Source organism: Phyllostomus hastatus, unplaced genomic scaffold, assembly GCF_019186645.2.
Source record: "Phyllostomus hastatus isolate PE091 unplaced genomic scaffold, TTU_PhHast_1.1 phas_contig_402, whole genome shotgun sequence".
NCBI lineage: Eukaryota > Metazoa > Chordata > Mammalia > Chiroptera > Phyllostomidae > Phyllostomus > Phyllostomus hastatus.
Window position 1 is genome coordinate 4,329,147 of NW_025333873.1, and position 18,815 is coordinate 4,347,961.

At 39.2% G+C, this 18,815-nt stretch overlaps 1 protein-coding gene across 5 annotated transcripts in view; it reads left to right on the forward strand.

The window, feature by feature from the left end:
• Nucleotides 1-18,815, forward strand: part of ASXL2 (ASXL transcriptional regulator 2) — a 116,480-nt gene that overhangs the window by 86,405 nt on the left and 11,260 nt on the right. For all 5 annotated transcript variants that reach the window (XM_045844636.1, XM_045844637.1, XM_045844635.1 and 2 more), the window contains 3 exons: nt 6,948-7,044; nt 12,074-12,179; nt 14,998-15,712. In XM_045844636.1, the coding sequence (XP_045700592.1) occupies nt 6,948-7,044; nt 12,074-12,179; nt 14,998-15,712 (918 nt within the window). The remainder of the gene's footprint in view (nt 1-6,947; nt 7,045-12,073; nt 12,180-14,997; nt 15,713-18,815) is intronic.

An 18,815-nucleotide genomic window follows, 5' to 3' on the forward strand; every position in this document is an offset into this window, starting at 1 on the left:
TAAAGAAGTGGTGTCAAAGGTACTAAAAAAAAAAAATATATATATCTTTTTGTAAGTATTCTTAATAGGTTGACCATGTAAAGCTTAAAAAGAAAAATAACTCTTGTCAGAATGTCAAGATTATGTTAGGTTGGCTGAAAAGTCCTTTTAGTTTTTTCCATAAAAGGCATTTTTCATTTTTACCAATAACTTGATTGATTTGGGTATTTTGAGTATGTTGGCTGTCTCTCACTATTGGCTTCCATTGGGCAGAGGCCAGGGGTGCTGCTAAACATCTTCCAATGCATAAGACAGCCCCACAGCAATGAACTATTTGGCCAAAATGTTAATAACACCAAGAAACTTCACAGACCTCTTTTGACACATTTAATCAGTCACAGCACTTCTTCTGTACACTGCGCAAATCTTTTTTTGCATTTCAATTGTGTTTTTACCTTTCTTGAAATGATAAAGCATAATATGTCGAAAGTGTTGCATATTTTCTTCCATCTTCAGTATTACTATGGCTACACAAACTCACCATTTTTGATAAGTTTTTGTTAATTCATACTGATAGGACAGCTGTCACAATGCAATCTAAAAAAAAACTAAGCACCAATAGAGCCATCATATGGAATAAACGAAGTGAAGGTTCTGTTCAACCCAATAGAATAAAATTCATCTAGCTGTCATAGTAGGATGTAGGCATCCATAGAGTACAGTTCAAGAGGAAGAGTTGTCTTGTTTAAAGCATGAAACAGGGTTTTTAATGGATTTTTTTGAAGTGATCAAGACTGTTAATTTACTTTCATTCTCTTGTTAAATTTTTCTAAAATATGTATTGTTTTCATAATAAAGAATTTAAAAAACCAAATAAAAGTTACACTTAAAAAAAAAAAAGGTAGTTAGAAGAAACACCAAAGGTTTGGGAACAGTCTAGGCTGAGGTCAGAGAGATTTAGCCTGGTCAGGAATAAGGTGAGGATCTGAGCCCAGGCTTTCATCAGGGAAGAAGTGACTAGCAAGTACCTCCCCTTCTGATCCTCTGTTACCTCATGTGAAAGGAATACAGGACCATTATGATTTTCGTTAAGGTTGACTCAATTCTGAAATTGTTTTTTATTCAGCATACTTTCCAGAACCTAATATTTTCTAAGTAATCCAATTGCCCCCGCCTTTTCTAATCATAAAAACAAGATGAAAGATAGGTAGTTTTCCTAGTTTACAGTAAGAAGTAGATATATTCCTTAGTTAGAAGTTAGTGGAGAATAGTAAGCTGCACAAAATCATCATAATTAATTGTCTGTAAAGTAAAAACCAGGTCTGATTCTGAGTATCACCTCTCACCTCTCTAGTAGACCTAATTGATATCAATTGCACAGTGCTGTGAATCAGCACATGTAAAAGCAGGTCAGATTCCATTTCCAGGGGAGTCCGGATAAGTAATGTACACTACCATCAATGGGGACAAAGAAGTAAAACTGATCCTTCCCCACTTGATCACATCTTGGAGAAACTGGAGCTTTGCAGATGCCCAATTCTTGCTTGGATCAACTTAAGTGACTGATATCTTGGCAGAGTTTTAGCGAGTATCTTGTTAGGGATTGCTCTCATCTTTTTTCAAGCTTGGGTTATTAGGTTGGGAATAATAATAACACAGGACCTAACTGAAGGCCTATGGGTAGAACTGCATTCCTCAGAACTGTGTTTTGACTAATGGCCTTTATTTCTCAGAATAAGGATTGCTACACACAGTTTTAAAATTAAAAAGTAGCTTTATTATTCAGCTTCCCCCAGAGTGGAGTCCTGTGGGGTATTCTTAATAGGTGGTCATTTGACCTGTCTTTCACTTCTTATGGAGGGAACACACAATAATCTAAGAAATATAGTTCTTGTGTATATAGAGTATGGAGTTCAAATTAAATGAAATATAACTTCACTGTCAGATGAAATCTGTAGTGTTTATTGTAAAGAATTCTGGTTATTACTAGGATGAAACATTGGAAACCATATTTCAGTGTATGAGTACCCAGTAATGAACAGTAGAGAAACATTATTTAGACCAGAGAAAAGAAAAAGGGAGGGAAGTAGATAAAACACCTTTCTTCAAATATATTGAAGGTCTGTCATATGGAAGAGGTAAACTTCTTTTCTTCAGAAAGCAATTTATGGGTTAAAATAACATTCTTTAAAAACAGTTGGAGCTGTTCAACTGTGGAAAGGATTGACTTGTGGTAGAGTAACATGTTCATCACTAGAATATTTAAGGAAAGGTTGGATGACTTGTGATCAGAGAAAACCTGTTACCCCTTTGTTAACTCTCTAGAGTACTACAAACTGTAGCCCCTGGGCCAATTTTTGATTCTATACATAAAATTTTATAGGTACACAGCCACTCTCATTAGTTAGTTGTCTGTAGCTACTTGCATGCTACAATGGCCAAGTTAAGTGCTTGCAACATAGACTACATGGCCTGTAAAGCCTGAAATATTTGCAGTGTATTTCTTACAGAAAATGTTTACCACTCCTGCTCTAGAGATGGGAAAACAATGTTGACCCAGATAGACTTAGAAAGTAAATGGGTCGAGAAGAGCTCCTCCATCCCCAGGATGTCCAAGTGGTTACCAAAATATTCTTCAAAATATTGATGCTGACTTCAGATTTACATTTAGGGTTTTAATCCATCTAGGATTTTTTGTTGTAATGCTCTGAAATTGAGGTTCAACTTTATTTTTTACTGAACGGATAGCCAGTTTTTCTAACACTTACATACATGTAACCATCTTTTTCTTACATTTTGAATTACCATCTTTGTTATGTGTTCCATATATTTACATGCAGTATGTATTTTACATGTACAATTAAAAAGGCAATTTCCCCCTCTGAGTTTTTTAATTATTTTTTTCATATGAACATTAAGATAATTTTATTTATAAAAAATCTGCATAGGGGCCCTGGCCAGGTAGCTCAGTTGGTTAGAGCATTGGCCCTATATGCCAAGGTTGGGGGTTTGATCTCCATTCAGGGCACGTACAAGAAGCAACCAATGAATGCATAAATGAGTAGAACAACAACTCTCTCTTTCTCTCCATCACTCCTTCCCTCTCCCCCTTGTTTTTCCCCCCTCTCCGTCTAAAACCAGTAAATAAAAATTTTTTCAAGACCTGCATAGAGAATTTGATAGGAATATATAGATGTTAATTTTGGAGAAAATACCCATTTTATTAAGTTTTTCCACCCAAGCTTTTTCCAGATCATGTGTTTTATGCCCTTAAATAAGATTTTGTGCTTTTAAACCAGGAGGAAATCCAAAATCTATACTGTAGAGAAGAATCTTAAAACCTTCTGATGTCATGACATCACAAATCAAGTCAGTAGACATATTGGGTAAAATATTTTTGATGTGACAATTTTACTATGAATAATGTGCAAAGGAGTCTCACAAATTGATGGCAAATATAAACAATAAATGTACAAAAATGTGCAACATTCTAGTATGCAAGATAAAGGAAATTTTTACCATTTCAAATTGATTGGGTTGGCAAAAATTAAATAGTATGTTAATGTCTGATGTTTGCAGGGTAAAAGATATGCTCATATATTTCTAGTAGAAATGTGAATTATTTTAACCTTTTTAGAAACTAATATTGAGTTAAGAAAAAATATTTCTGTGCTCTGAGAACCTTTCCCAGCCCTAGCCAGTGTGGCTCAGTTGGTTGGGATGTCATCCCTTAGACCAAAAGGTTGTGGGTTCAATTCACAGGGCACATACTCAGGTTGTGGGTTTGACCCTGGTCATAGTGTGTACAGGAAGGCAACCAGTCAATGTCTGTCTCTTTCTTGCTTGCTTCCCCTCTCTCTGTGTATATATCTCCTCTTTTTTCTCTCTCTAAAAGTAATGAAAAAATATCCTCAGGTGAAGGTTTAAAAAAAAACTTTCTGTAGAAATAAAAGCACTAGTTTATTCACCTTCACCAGAATGCAGACAGCAGTTTTGGGTATGGGAAACAAAGTATATATATGACCAAAAAATTGGTAAATTAATTGAGATACATTCTACAATAAAATAATACGCAAGTAGACTTCCAGTCAAGATGGCAGCATAGACAGACATGGTCCACCTCTTTGCTCAACAACATCAAAATTATGACTAAAATATAGAACTACCATCACTCAGGACCATCAGAAATTGAGTTGAATGGAAATCTGACAACTATGGAGTTAAAGAAACCATGTCTGTCCAGATGGGTAGAGGCACAGACGCAGAATGGGTTGGACCCTCACCCACATGTGGTGGATAAAAATTTGGGAGGGATACTTTGGGAGCAAGGAGTCCTAGCCTCATACCAGATCTGCCAGTGCAGGGTTCCAGTGCCAGGAAGAGAAGTCTCTACAACTTCTGGCTACAAAAGCTAGTGGGTATTTAGTTGGTGGAAGAAACTGCTGGAACCCCAAGGAATTCTTCTGAATTGAACATGGACTTGCCTGCTCAGACTCACTCCCTCTGAGTTCCAGCGCCAGGGTAGCAGCTTGAAAGTCACCAGTGGCATACAGAGGAAAACTGAAGTGTCCAGCATCCAGACAAACGGGCCATTGTCCCTTTTCTAAACTCTGTTCCCAGAGGGTATGGCACCGACAAAGATGGTGCCATATTTGAGACTCCATCAACCTGGATAACACTGTTTGAACTGCCTTGGAGATCCCCAGAGACTCTACCCCACCCAGATTATGGGCCCACCCAACCTGCTTTTGCATATGAATGGATGGTCTGGGCTCAGAGTTCACAACTTCCAAAATCCTCTCAAACAAGCAACAGCTGGACTCTGTGAGCCCCCCAGGCCTGACACTAGCAGAAGCCAGCCTAGATTCAGTTTAGCCTCACCTTGGAATCTCCAAGTCCAGACTAGTAGCAGCCATCTCAGATTGCTTTATAGCTCAGGTAGGGTGGCCCCAAACAGAACACAGGTGGGGGCTACCCATGGACTGCACTGCCCAGGAAAACCCAGGATTTGCACACCCAGTGGACAACTACAGACAATGTCAGAGCATTACCACCCTGCCCTTGCACAGCTGATCTTCCATAGAGGACAGTCCTTGCAGCTGACCAGCCTGGGCAAATCCCTCCCATTGGTCTGCCAACAGCAGCCAAAGCTGAACTACAAGAGGAGACTGTACTCAGTCCACACAAGGGGTGGACCTCGAGTACCCAACTTGGGTGATAGGAGAGGTATTCCACGGGGTCTTTCAGGACACCTACTACATTTGGTCACACCACCAAGACAGGGAGTCAAAGTAGCTCCACCTAATACATAGAAACAAACACATGGAAGCTGTCAAAATGAGGAGACCAAGAAACATGGCCCAAATTAAACATCAAAACTCCAGAAAGAGCTAAGTGATAAATGAAATGGAGCTAAGCAGTCTATCAGAAGCATAGTTCAAAACACTGGTTATAAGGATGCTCAAGGAACTTAGGACCTCAACAACATAAAAAAGGTCCAGTCAGAAATGAAGGATAATCTAGTTGAAGTAAAGAAAAATTTACAGGGAAACAACAGTAGAGTGGATGAAACTGAGAACCAAATCAATGCTTTGGTCCAATCAGAACAACAAGAAGAAAAAAGAATCCAGAAAAATGAGGCTAGTATAAGCAGCCTCTGGGACAACTTCAAGAGGTCCAGCATATGCATCATAGGGGTGCCAGAAGAAGAAAAAGAGAAAGAAGTTGGAAATCTATTTGAAAAAAAATAATGAAAGGAAACTTCCCTAATTTGGTGTAGGAAATAGACATGTAAGTCCAGGGAGTACAGAGTCCCAATTATGATAGATGCAAACAGGCCCACTCCAAGACCCATCATAATTAAAATGCCAAAGGTTAAAGATAAACAGAATATTAAAAGTTCAAGAGAAAAGAAGTTAGTTACCTACAAGGGAGTTCCCATAAGACTGTCAGCTGATTTCTCAAAAGAAGCTTTGTAGGCTAGAAGTGATTGGAAGAAATATTCAAAGTCATTAAAGGCAAGAGTGCTCTATCCTGCAAAGATATCATTTAGACTCAAAGGGCAGATAAAGAGCTTCCTAGACAAGAAGAAACTAAAGGAGTTTGTCATCACCAAACCATTGTATGAAATGTTAAAGGGATTTATTTAAGAAAAAGATTGAAACTGTGAAAACAATAAAATGGCAATAAGTACATATGTATCAACAAATGAATCTAAAAAACAAACTAAGCAGACAAGAAGAACAGAGACAGAATCATGGATACAGAGAGCATTTAGATGTTTGCCAGATGGGTTGGGTATGTGGGAGAATGGGTGAAGAGGTAAGGGGATTAAAAACTATAAATAGGTAGTCACAGAATAGTCATAGGTATATAAACTAGAGGGAATGGAGTAGCCAAAGAACTTACATTCGTGACTCATGGGTGTGAACAATGGTGTATGGATTGCCTGAGGGAGTAGAGGGTGCTGGATGGAGGGGGGTTCAGAGGGGGAAAATCAGGGCAAGTGTAATAGCATAATCAATAAGATAAAATTACAAAAAGAAATAATATGCAAGCGTTTCAAAGGTGGTAACAGTATGTCAGTTAACTTGAAGGGACCTCCACATGTATCCCATGAGTCAGGTAAGATTTAGAGCAGTATGTAACTTGCTCTCAGTTTTATAAAACAAATAATCACCTTTCAGAAGAAAAACTCTTACATATCTATTTATGTATTTGCAGATAATTTTTTTTCGTATAATTAATGGGGAATGAAGTTTAAGGGAGAGGAAGAAAAGGTAAAAGCGAAAGATTTTGTTTAAAAGGTTATATTATAACAGAAATGTCCATAACAGGCAGCATGGTATGATATAGTTGAGTCTTTTATAAAATTGATTGTACATTCTTTTCTGAAAAGAAAAGTCAAATTTCCACATGATACATTTGGCTGTCTTTGTAAGCTTTCCTTGACTTATTCTTTGACCCAGGTTGGTCCAGATGGTCTGATGAAGTTAAATAGCTCTGCCCTTAATAATGAGTTCTTCACTTCAGCAGCGCAAGGCTGGAAGGAAAGACTCTCAGAAGGTAAGTGTTCTACCAACGTCAGCTATCATGTGTATGCACTTGGAGCTACTGTGAGAACATACTGGCACCTCTGCACCTCAGTAGGTATTTAAACAATTTTGGAAGACAAAGGATGGGATGTTTCTGTAGGGTAGAACTAGCCATCTTCTTTGAAATACATTGCTAGCCTTCTTAAAAAGATTTTATTTATTTATTTTTAGAGAGAAGAGAAGGGCAGGAGAAAGAGAGGGAGAGAAACATCAGTGTGTGGTTGCCTCTCATGTGCCTCCCACTGCGAACCCAGCCCACAACCCAGACACATGCCCCTACAGGAAATTGAACCAGCGACCCCCTGGTTTGTAGCCCAGGCTCAATCCACTGAGCCATACCAGCCAGGGCCATTGTTAGACTTTTATCTGGAGCCTGTGTAACCTGCTTTGGCTCTGACAATATGTTTCTTTTAAAGTCAGCTGGCCAACTAAAAAGTACATCTGTTTAGGTCCTATTCCTAAAGATTCTAATTCAGTAATTAATTCTAGGTTAATTCCTGGGAATTAAAATTTTAATAAGCTGCTAAAACTAAAATACAGAATTAGAGTTACTTTTGGTGATATGAATTATGACTTGGTAAGCAGTGAGATAACATCTTTTTTGCTGCACAACCTCAGTAAAAGTAATAAAAGGAATCACTAAGAACTTTTTAAAAAACAGCTTTATTAAGAACTTTACATACTGTAAAGCTCTGACCCACTGAAAGTGTATAGTTTATTGGTGGTCAGAACATTTTAATAAATACAGATTGTGACTGAGGCTTGCTGACTGTAGCCACTGGTTTGCCATTTTTGGATTTGCGGATGTTGTACCAACCTTGCATCCCTGGAATAAATCCCACTTGATTATGGCATAGGATCTTTTTGTGTGTCACTGCGTCCAGTTTCCTAATATTTTGTTGAAGATTTTAGCATCCATGTTCTTCAGGGTTACAGACCTATAATTTTCTTTGTAGTGTCTTTGTCTGGTTTTGGGAATAGGATAATGCTGGACTCGTAAAATGAGTTTGGTGGCTTTCTCTCCTCTTGAACTTTTTGGAATAGTTTGGTGTTAGTTCTTTGAATATTTGATAAAATTGATCTGTGAGGCCATCTGGTTCAGGACTTTTGTTTCTTGGGAGGTTTTTGATTACTGCTTCAGTTTCATTAGTTGTAACCTGTTGATTGAGATTTTCTGATTCTTCCTGATTCATTTTTGGAAGAATGTATGTTTCTAGGAATTTATCCATTTCATACAGATTATCCAATTTGTTGGCATATAGTTGTTTGTAATATTTTCTTACAGTCTTATGTATTTCTTTGGCGTCAAGTGTTACTACTTCTCTTTTTATGATTTTATTTTAGTTTTCTCTTTTTTTCTTGATGAGTGTTTATAATACTTTGTCAATTTATTTAGCTTTTTTCTCTGGAGGCGTCTTCTGTTCTTTGATTCAGAGCATGTTTCTTTTTCTCCCCATTTTGGTTGCCTCTTTGTGTTTTTTTCTATGTATAAGGTAAATCTACTATGACTCCAGTCTTGGTAGGGTAGCCGTATGTAAGAGGTGTCCTATGGGACCCAGTGGTGCAGTGTCCTTGATCACCTGGGCTGGGTCCTCCAGGAATGTCCCTTTTGTGCATTATGCGGGCCTTCTCATTGTGGGTGAGTCTTGATTACTATTGGTCCATTTGACTCTCAAGCTAGGCTGGCTGACTGAGGATCAACCTTGACCAGAGCCATGAGCTGCTATGAAGGTGCTGTCCACGTGAGTGAAATTCACTTCAGCAGGAGGTGCCTGCTTAGATCTCCCTTTGTGTATGCTGCTAGGGAAACTAATTGGATCCTGCTACGATGTTGTCTGAAGCTGGCCACTGGGTGGGTGTATTGGTTGTAGGGCCTCTTGGGAGAGACTCTACTGTTGCCCAATGTCAGATGTTGCCTGTAACTGGCCCTGGGCAACGTGTCTTGAGTTACAAAGTGACCCACACTTTATTGCTGCATCTGCTGGGCCTGGGTGAGCACAAGAAGGGCCAGGCTGTGCACCAAGGCTGGCTTTTACTAGCACTGGTCTCCGGGGCAGGTCAGCAAAGGTCTTGAGGTACTCTGAGATCTGCCTCTCCCTGCCTCCATCTCCTAGCTGCCTGTTAAGCTCAGTCACTGACAGAGTCTCTGGTGGTCCTTGAGTTGCATGAGGTAGGTTCTCAGTGAATTACAAGGTAGGGGTGAGTCATGTTCACCAGGGTATACCAAGTCTCTCTGACACCTGCTGGGTGCGCATACCATTTGTAGTGTGGGGCAGTGTGTCAGGGTGTCGTCAGGGCAAGGCCAACAGAGTTTATCAGGCCCAAACAGTCCAAGATTTGGCTGCGTGGAATGTTGAGGGCTCTGTACCCATTGGGCATGTGAGGGGAAAATAGCCCCTGTCCTAGACCATACAGATCAGTCTGTCCGAGATTCTTCTGGGAGGCTGAACTCAGCAGGGGGGTGGCCAGGAGTCAGGAGGGTGAGGCCAGTGGATCTCTTGTGAGAGGGAGGTGCTGGTCAGGATGGGGGAAGGTCGGCGGGGGGGCGGGCCTCTACTTTAGAGACACACAGCTCTTCCAGATTCTGCTCAGACCTCGGCAAGTTGGATCCACCGTGGGGAGGTAGGGGCTAGTGGATCTCCTGTGAGGGGGAAGCGCCAGTCGGGTTCATGGGAAAGTGGGGGAATGACCCCCACCCGAAAGCCACACAGGTCATTCACTGACACCTGCTGATTCTGCTCAGACTTCTGTACCCTGGACTAGGCAGATTCCTCTCAGGGTGTGAGCTCTGCAGGGTGGGGCTGTGGTGCCCCCCCCAGGCCAATGCCATATGGAGGGGACTGCTCTAACCAAGAAAACTGGTGTCTGCAGTGTGGGGTAATGACTCAGCACAGGGATCATGGCCACTGTCCCTTCAGTTCTCCCTAGAACCACAAACCCCAGTCTCTCTTCGTGCGACTCTAGTCCTTTCTACCCTCTCTCTGTCTGCCAGGATTCCAGGATGATGGCTGCAAATGAGATTTTTGTGTGTTGGCCCTTTTAGCAGACTCATCTCTCCCTGTGGACAGAGGGAGAATGCCCGCTGATTTTCACAGCCAGATGTTATGTGGGTGCCTCCTCCTGGCTCTAGTTCTCTGGGTTGGGGACCCTGGCTTGGGGTTGAGACCCCACTCTTCACAGGGGGAACCTTTGCAGGTGAGGTAGCCCTCCAGAAATTAAGCTGCCTCCCATGGGAGGGGAGCCAGCTCATTTTGCAACTCTGTTCTTCCTACCAGTCTTGATGTGGCCTCTTCTGTAAATCCTTGGTTATAAGACTTCTCTTCAGCTAGTCCTCAGTTGGTTATGCAGGTTGATTGCTCTGTATTTTAGTTGTAATCCCAGTTTGGTCCTGGGAGGGGGTGAGTGAATGTACCTTCCACCTACTCCACTGCCATCTTTGGATTTCATGCCTTTGGTTGTTGGGGTTTTTTTTGTTTTGTTTTGTTTTTTTTTTCCAGTTCCCCCAAGTGATTGTAATATGCAGTCATTATTAAAACCACTAGCTGTGTTAAAGGAAGTGTGGAAAGCTTTAGAAGAAATATATGTATTAAGGAGTGCATTAGGAATGCTATTCATACTTTTTGTCAGATACATTGACAATTAAGAGTTAATTGACCAGCTAATTAATTAATAGCTATATTGTTCCCTGAAATTGTTGACTTTTCCCTTAATCTTTTTCTTTTTAGAACCACTTCTGTGTAGAAGGGATCCTTTGTTGATTACCTTGGTTCTTTCTCTTTCTTAAAGATTTCCATGAGCAGAGACCCTTTTTTCCTGAAAGAATTGAAATCACCATAGCACTTTAAAACATACTCATTACCTGTGCCTTTCTTGAAGAATAATTTGATAAAGGATCTATGACTTCCAAACCCCCATTTTTTAAAGTAGGTATTATTAACAATACCTTGATTATTATCAGTGTTGTCTTTGTTTCATATGAGCAGTCACTGCTATACCTATAGTCAAGTGATAATATTTTTTGAGCAGCAAAACTGAAAACTGTATACATCTGAACAGAGTTCAATACATTAAATACTTTTATTCCCCTTTCTATTATTGTGCACAGACTCAGCAAAAGACCACAAGTTCTGGGTTGGATTCTGACAACCAGATTCCTCTTTTCCTCTTCATATGCTCAGGACTGTGATTTCCACAGTTTCTTAAAACTTTTCCTTTCCCTCTTCTTACTCCCAGGAAGTTTTAAACTTCAAGTCTGCCATTTTCACCTCTTATTTCCCAATGTTCTGGGTATTAGAGTGTAATGGGAACAGCCTTTTTGAGCCACGCTATGAAAATGGTCTACCAAGCACATTGACTGTTTTCTGCTGGTGGACTGGAAGGATTGATGTGGTTGGTAGTGTATGCAAATAAATGGCATATTCAGCTGGGTCTTTGGCACATTGCCTACCTCGTTGCTAGGGCATCAGACTGGTACAATTAGAAAACTAACAACTCCAAAATAACTTTCTGCCTTTTTGCTGGAATCTTAATACTTTTACTCAGGGCCACAACTGTTCATTATACAGTTAGAGATGAAAGGCCTAAAGTACAAGTTCCTTTGGAGAAACAGAATTTTAAAACAATGAAATGCCCAGTGGCATTATTTACTGAAAGCTCATGAGTATTTTTCCAGTGGAAAGCAATTAGAAATTCACAGTTAATGATAAATCTGTAGGGACTATGATATTTAGAGCAGGAGGGAGGGAGGTACTACAAGGAAAGCCCAGGAAAGAGACCCAGTTGACCTGAGCCACACACCAAAAACTACGTGGGGCGGGCAAGTGGTTTTTCTTTCACCTGTTGGCATTTAGGTACTCCTTACAGTGGGGCATTGGGCACATTTATATTGCTTTCACAGGATGGTGATCAGCCTCCTTTATGAGTCTTTCATGATTTATAAAGAGTTAAAAGTTTCAGTGTGTTTCTATTAACTGTGTATTTTTCTTTTTGGTACATTATAGGTGAGTTTACACCTGAGATGCAGGTGAGAATTCGACAAGAGATTGAGAAGGAGAAAAAAGTAGAGCCATGGAAAGAACAATTCTTTGAAAGCTACTATGGTCAGAGGTAATATCAAGATAGATTCTGTTAATTCCTCTATGTCATGTGGTACTTTATCTTACTACCTTTCCAGAATATCTAGTCCTCAATTTCCCTCTATTTTTTTCACCACTTCTTTTTTACCAAAATGTTTTCTCTATGAATCTCAAGTGCACAAAGTTGGATTACTCATAATCTCTAGCTCTTAAAACATTACCATTGGATTTTAATTATCTTGAATTGGAGTCTCTTTCTTTGAATCAATTGGCTTTTCTTCCAGTAGCTTTGTAAAATATAAGACTACCGAAGTTCTGTGTATTTCTTATGGTAGCTAATTTTAATCCCACAGTGTAGTAACATCTAGATCACTAAGGAATCCTAGGAATCCTGTACTAAGGACTGTTATATCCAATTTTAATTAAACAGCCTCTCCTCTTTAAAAGGCACCCCTGGAGATATACGAGGTCTGTCCAGAAGGTATCCAGCCATGTAATATGAAAAATAGAGACATTTATTGAAGAAGATACAAGATAGAAGAAACATTGCACATAGGACAATGACGCCTCAGTCCCCTTCAATATAGGGACCTTGGGACCTCACACTGTTCTCCCAATCACCATCAGCTGCCCCGTCGTATTTTCCTGATATCTCATCGACGGTCTGAAATCTCTTCCCTTTCAAAGGTGATTTTAGTTGTGGGAAAAGCCAGGAGTTGCAGGGCATCAAATCTGGGCTGTAGGGGGGCTGAGTCACCTGGGTGATTTGATGTTTTGCCCAAAAACTCTGCATGAGACATGATGCATGAGTAGGCACGTTGTCATGATGAAGCTTCCAATCACCAGTTGCCCATAGCTGCAGTTTTTGAAAATCCCAATAATTTCTAGCCGGAGGAATGTTCAGGCTTAACGCAAAATTTGATGCAGATTCGTTGCTCTACTTGATCAGTCATTTTGAATGTGATGGCCACACAGCACACATGCTCACACAATGATGGTTTGCCACCTCCACTGGCTAGTACAGTGAAATCATTGTTCACATGCGCGCATTCTGGTCCATTCTCCTTGGCTAACAGGTTACATCAATGTTGCGCAAACCGTTCTTACATTAACAATGGCTAGACTTTTTCTGGACAGACCTGGTATATTTGAAACAAGATATAAATCCTGTTCTAAGGGGCTATGGTCCAAATCAGTATTTTTCTAATAAAAAATCCAAATGAAGTCTTAATAGGAGACATTGAAATAGATGACAGTGGAACCCAGAGTCTAACTTGTCAGTCTCCTTTCATTCCTCTGCATGCCTAATGGCTGCCCTTCAGGGAGACTCCATGACCACTGCTTGAACTGTGGGCTCTCTTCCTTATCTTCAAATAGTGTTCATTGACCCCTTCATGGCCCTTTAGGAAACTATTCCTATTCAGGTTAACCTTCTCATATACTGATTTTTTGATGTTCTTTGTGTGAGCTGAGTTCTTACATAGAAATGATGGTATGTGTACATTCAGATCATTATTATCCATATCAGGTATTCAATAAATACTGTTCATTTTTTCACATTAGGTAGGTAGAGCATTACAGTAGTTGTTGTATCCTTCTGTTTTCAGCTCTTACTTTTTTTCAGTTCATAGAAGGAATTTTTAAAATTAAATTATTGTTTTAGAGAGGGGGGAAGAGAGGGAGAAAGAGATGGAGAGAAAAATCAGTGCGTAAGAGAAATGTCTATTGGTTGCCTCTTGCATGTGGCCCAACTGGGTACCTGGCATGTGCCCTGACTGGGAATTGAACCAGCAACCTTTGGCTTTGCCAGATGACATCTAACCCACTGAGCAATGCCAGTCAGGGCTGAAAGGAATGTTTTTGATATCTGTTCAGTTTTGTCCTTGTGTATTCTGTCTCAGAGGTGCAGGACTGATTTTTTGAAGCCACCAAAGAGGCCTCCCTTGTTTTTGACATTTAAACAGTATTCTAGAATGCATAAACCAGAAACCGAACCCATAGGCTGGGAATGAAACCCAGTTCTCCCAAATGAGAGGCAAGAATTCTACCACTGAACCACCAGTGCTTCCTATTAAACAGTATTCTAAAACATTAGGAGGAGTCTCTAGTGTGATGGCTGCAGAGTGGCCTAGCTCTTAGGCCACACTATGGAAGTCCCAGCTGGTCTTCACTCCCAGGATAGCTCAGGCACTGGATCTCACAATTATAGGGCTACACCAAGAGAAACTTAAGTAGACTTTCCAAAACTCAGAATTAAAATTCTCAACCTCTGGAGAACATTGACAGCCAACTTCCTTACTATCCTTCCAGGGTCTCTTAGGTTTTTTTGAGCTAGTCTTTCTACAGGTACTGCAGAGCAGAGCTAATCACAGTCCAAACCCACAATATCAGGGTGTGTGGGTCTTGGCCTTCTTTCACTTCCCTTGTGGGTAGTCTGTGATGCATGTCTCTAGATGTTGTGGCCTCTTTATAACAGGAAGTAATGATAATAATTAACATTACTGAACTTTTATTATGGGTGAGGTACTGTTGTAAATACTTCACATACATTAACTTAGTTAGTTATAGCAACACTATGAAATGATTAACCTCAGTGCACAATTGAGGAAACTGAGGCACAGAAGGCTAGTCATTTACTTTAATATCATATGGATAGTCAGTATCAGAGCCATGATTTGAATCCAGGCACTCTGGCTCCAGAACCTTCACTAAAAGTAATAATGAAGATACGATATGAAGAAAACCTACTATGTGTCAGGTTCTTCTATGCATTGCCATATACCATTATTTCATAATGCTTTCAGTAACCTGGGCCATGTCTCAAATAGGATCTTTCTTTCACCTTTTAGTTCTGGCCTGAGCCTTGAGGATTCAAAGAAATTGACAGCTTCACCCAGCGATCCCAAAGTTAAGAAAATCCCTGCTGAGCAACCAAAATCCTTACTTCCGTCAGAGGCCTCTCCTGTCGGTGTAGTCTCCGTAATTCCTCAGGTAGAGCCTAAAGAAGAAGTAGTGCATATGCCATCACCCGTCCGAAAAGAAGCACACGAAAGCCAAGATAAGGTACAGCCAAACTCTAAATCTACGGAGCCCCTACTTTCCTCTACTAGGGATACACATGAGCTTTGTGGCATTCTTCCCATCAAGTGTCCAAAGGATGAAGATGTCTTGGAACAGAAGCCAGTTGCCTCTGTTGAACAGGAATCCGAGAAAGAGAATCATCTCACTACAGCTTCTAATTATAATAAAAATGAAAGCCAGGAAGCTTTGGTTAAGTCTCCAAGCAAGCCCAAGAGTCCTGGAGTGGAGAAATCAATAATGAAGCCCATAATAGAAGCAAGTGCACAGGAGACCACTGTGAAAGAGCCTTCATCCACTCGGGTTGATCACAGCCCAGAAAGCCTCAAGAGGAAATCTCTAACCCAAGAAGAGGCCCCTGTGAGCTGGGAGAAAAGGCCGCGTGTCACTGAAAATCGCCAGCACCAGCAGCCATTTCAAGTCTCTCCACAGCCCTTTCTCAGCAGAGGGGACCGGCTCCAAGTGCGGAAAGTACCACCTCTCAAGGTAAGAGAATGGGAAGCACTCAGAGAGGTGGCCTGAACACTAAGTTCTTGGTCATACCTTCCAAATTTCAAGTAATTTGTAGTATTTCTTAATGCAGATGCAGTTGTGTATATTTGATACACATGTAACTGTGGTCTTATATGAATAAAATTGTTAATAAACAGCCATGTAGAGCTTCATCCCAACAGATTTTTGTTGGTGTTTGAAGAAGTAAGGTACCTGGATATGATCTAAACCACCTCCACCCGCCCCCTGCTGGCTACTCTTGTTTCTTAGGACAGTTATGGAAATTATTGTGTCTTGTGGCAAAATAAGAAGTATGATGATACATATAAGGCCATTGGTGTGATGAAGAGATCATATATTTGTACCAAGAGCCATGATATTTCAGTGTGCCTTGGCCTTTTTCTTACTGCCATGACTGACTGAACGTTGTGTGGGTCTCGAGCTACCTTTAGCTCTGTCCTTCTAAAGGAAATGTGAGTGGTTTCCATGACTCACTGCTGGTTATTTGAAGGACATTGGTGAGATGAAATAGTCTTGCTAAGCTCTGCTACTTAGGATATGTCAGTAATTTCTATTTTAACCTTGTATTGCTATTTGTCAAATCTTTCAAATTCCTATAGCAGTGTCTCTACCTCAGCATGCAAAGACTGCATCTAATCAATCGGTAGTGTACCTTTGAAAACCCAGACACTTTTACTTTTGATCTAAAGGTTTATTAATACTTGGGTTTGTGCCTAGGATCAATTTGCAGTCCTTTCATTCATTTAATTACTAATTTATTGATACTTTTTATGAATAGTATTTATTAATACCATTGTGTCTATGATGAGCCCAGACACTGGGTATTCATTCACATTAGGATATAAGTAGGAAAATGAGCCATATGGAAAAACTCCCCCTCCCTCCTTGTCAAATTTAACTCAGGTGAATCAAAACAAAGTTAGTTCTATCAGGAAATACCCTTTGGAAACATTTAGTTATTAGTACTTGACCCATTTTTTTTTTTTGCACAGTGTTACTCCTATTTCTCATTTTGCTTCTTATTAATAGTATGATGTTCTTTACAACTTTTTATTTTTAAGATTTATAGTTTCAGTACTTAGGAATTTCTCCTTATTTATTGATAATTTTCTTCCATGAATATACTGTCATGATTTGTCAGATATTCTGATTTATATGATAATTATTTTTACTTGCCTTACAAAAATACTAGGAACCTTTATTTAATAATTGTCGATCAGAACTAATCTCCAGGCCTGAGAAATGAGTTATACTTTAGGTTTTCACTGGATATAAATGACACTTGGTAAGATCTATCATTTTTATTTCCTCACCTGTAAAGAGCCTGATTTACATGATAGTCTGCTAATCCAAAGAGCCTCAATGCTGAAAACTTAAGCCCACTGTGACCATGTTAGCGCTATTTAGGTTTTTTCCTTTTACTTCTCCCTCCTCATAACCCCCAAAAGACTTTCTATCAGAAGTTGCTTTTGTAAGTATAATTTTACCTTCAATTCTGTTTCAAATCTTGCTTTCTGAGACAAAGCTTAAATCAATTTATAATGAAATGATACCTTTTTAAACAAAATTTAAGTAGAAAAACAAAATTTGAATTTTATTACAAATGTTATACATGTATATATGTGCTTTATGTATATTATACATGAGTATAATATAATATATGTGTGTATATAAAGGGAAGGGAAATTCCAGCACATACTTAATTTTTCCATTCAGTGTACATTTCAAAAGAAAAAAAATCTTAATTCCTTCTCTCTATCAGGGTTAGGGCTTCTCAGTAAAATTACTATTAGTGCCTAGACAACTTTGAGTGGTTTGGTACTTAGAAAGTGTAAGATCTCATTTATTCCACATAAACAGGTAATAGGGCTCTTTACATAAATAATTGAAAATTGTTTTAATAAGTATTAAAACTTTTCATTTTAACCACTTTAATGATTATTATATTTATTCAGCATGTTATTAATGATTTTCAGTAATTACGTTAGATACCATTTATTGTGTTGGGTAAGTTGTTACTATCAAGATTATTTTGATGCAAGGTTGTTTGTCCCTGTGTACAATTCCCTGAAATAGCTGTGCTTTTACTTTTTTGTATTTAATTTTTAGTTTCATCTATATTTTTTACTGAATTGTGGTCCTGTGTAGATGATATTGCCAGGGGATGACAGTTACTACTTTCTTACTATGAGCAGCTTCTGAAGTACTGTGGCCAATTAGATGTAGAATAGATTCTGCTTCAAGAGAGATTAGGTATATCTCATGAATCCAAATTTATGGACTTGGTGATAAATTTTACAGAATCCCACAGCTTTTAATGTCTGAATGACAGAGAATCAGTTTTTTAGGACGGCTAACCTTTTGAGAAATGGGTACTGCAAATAATGAACAATCTTTATTGACTTTATTATTCTTAATTTTAAGGAGTTCCAGAAATATGACATTCATATTCTTGCAGCCTAGTGACTTAATTTTTCTTCTTTTAAGTTAAATGCCATAGAACATCTGTAACAGTTATTTGCTCCTTTAAACTCTTGATGCACTCTAATTAACTCCAGTATCTCTTAAAGTATTGTTCAAACAGGAGCAGATTCCTTTCAGATGCAGTATTTTTTTTTTTTTAAGATTTTATTTATTTTTAGAGAGGGGGGAAGGGGAGAGGGAGAAAGAGAGGAAATATCAATGTGTGGTTGGTTGCCTCTCAATGGCCCCCTACTGGGGACCTGGCCTGCAAACCAGGCATGTGCCCTAACTGGGAATCAAACCAGTTACCCTTTAGTTCACAGGACAGCACTCAATCTCTACTGAGCCACACCAGTCAGGGCTATATGTCTTAATTTTTAATTAGTTTATTGGTATGATGATTCTATTTAAATTGTAAGGTGTGTGATTTGGTTTTTAAGATGTATTTTCTTTTTTATTTTTTTAATTAAAAAATGTTCAATTATAGCTTATATTCACTATTATTTTATATTAGTTTCATATGTACAGCATGGTGGTTAGATAATCTTCTACTTTACAAAGTATTCTACCTGACATTTCCATTATCCAACTGGCACCATACATGGTTATTACC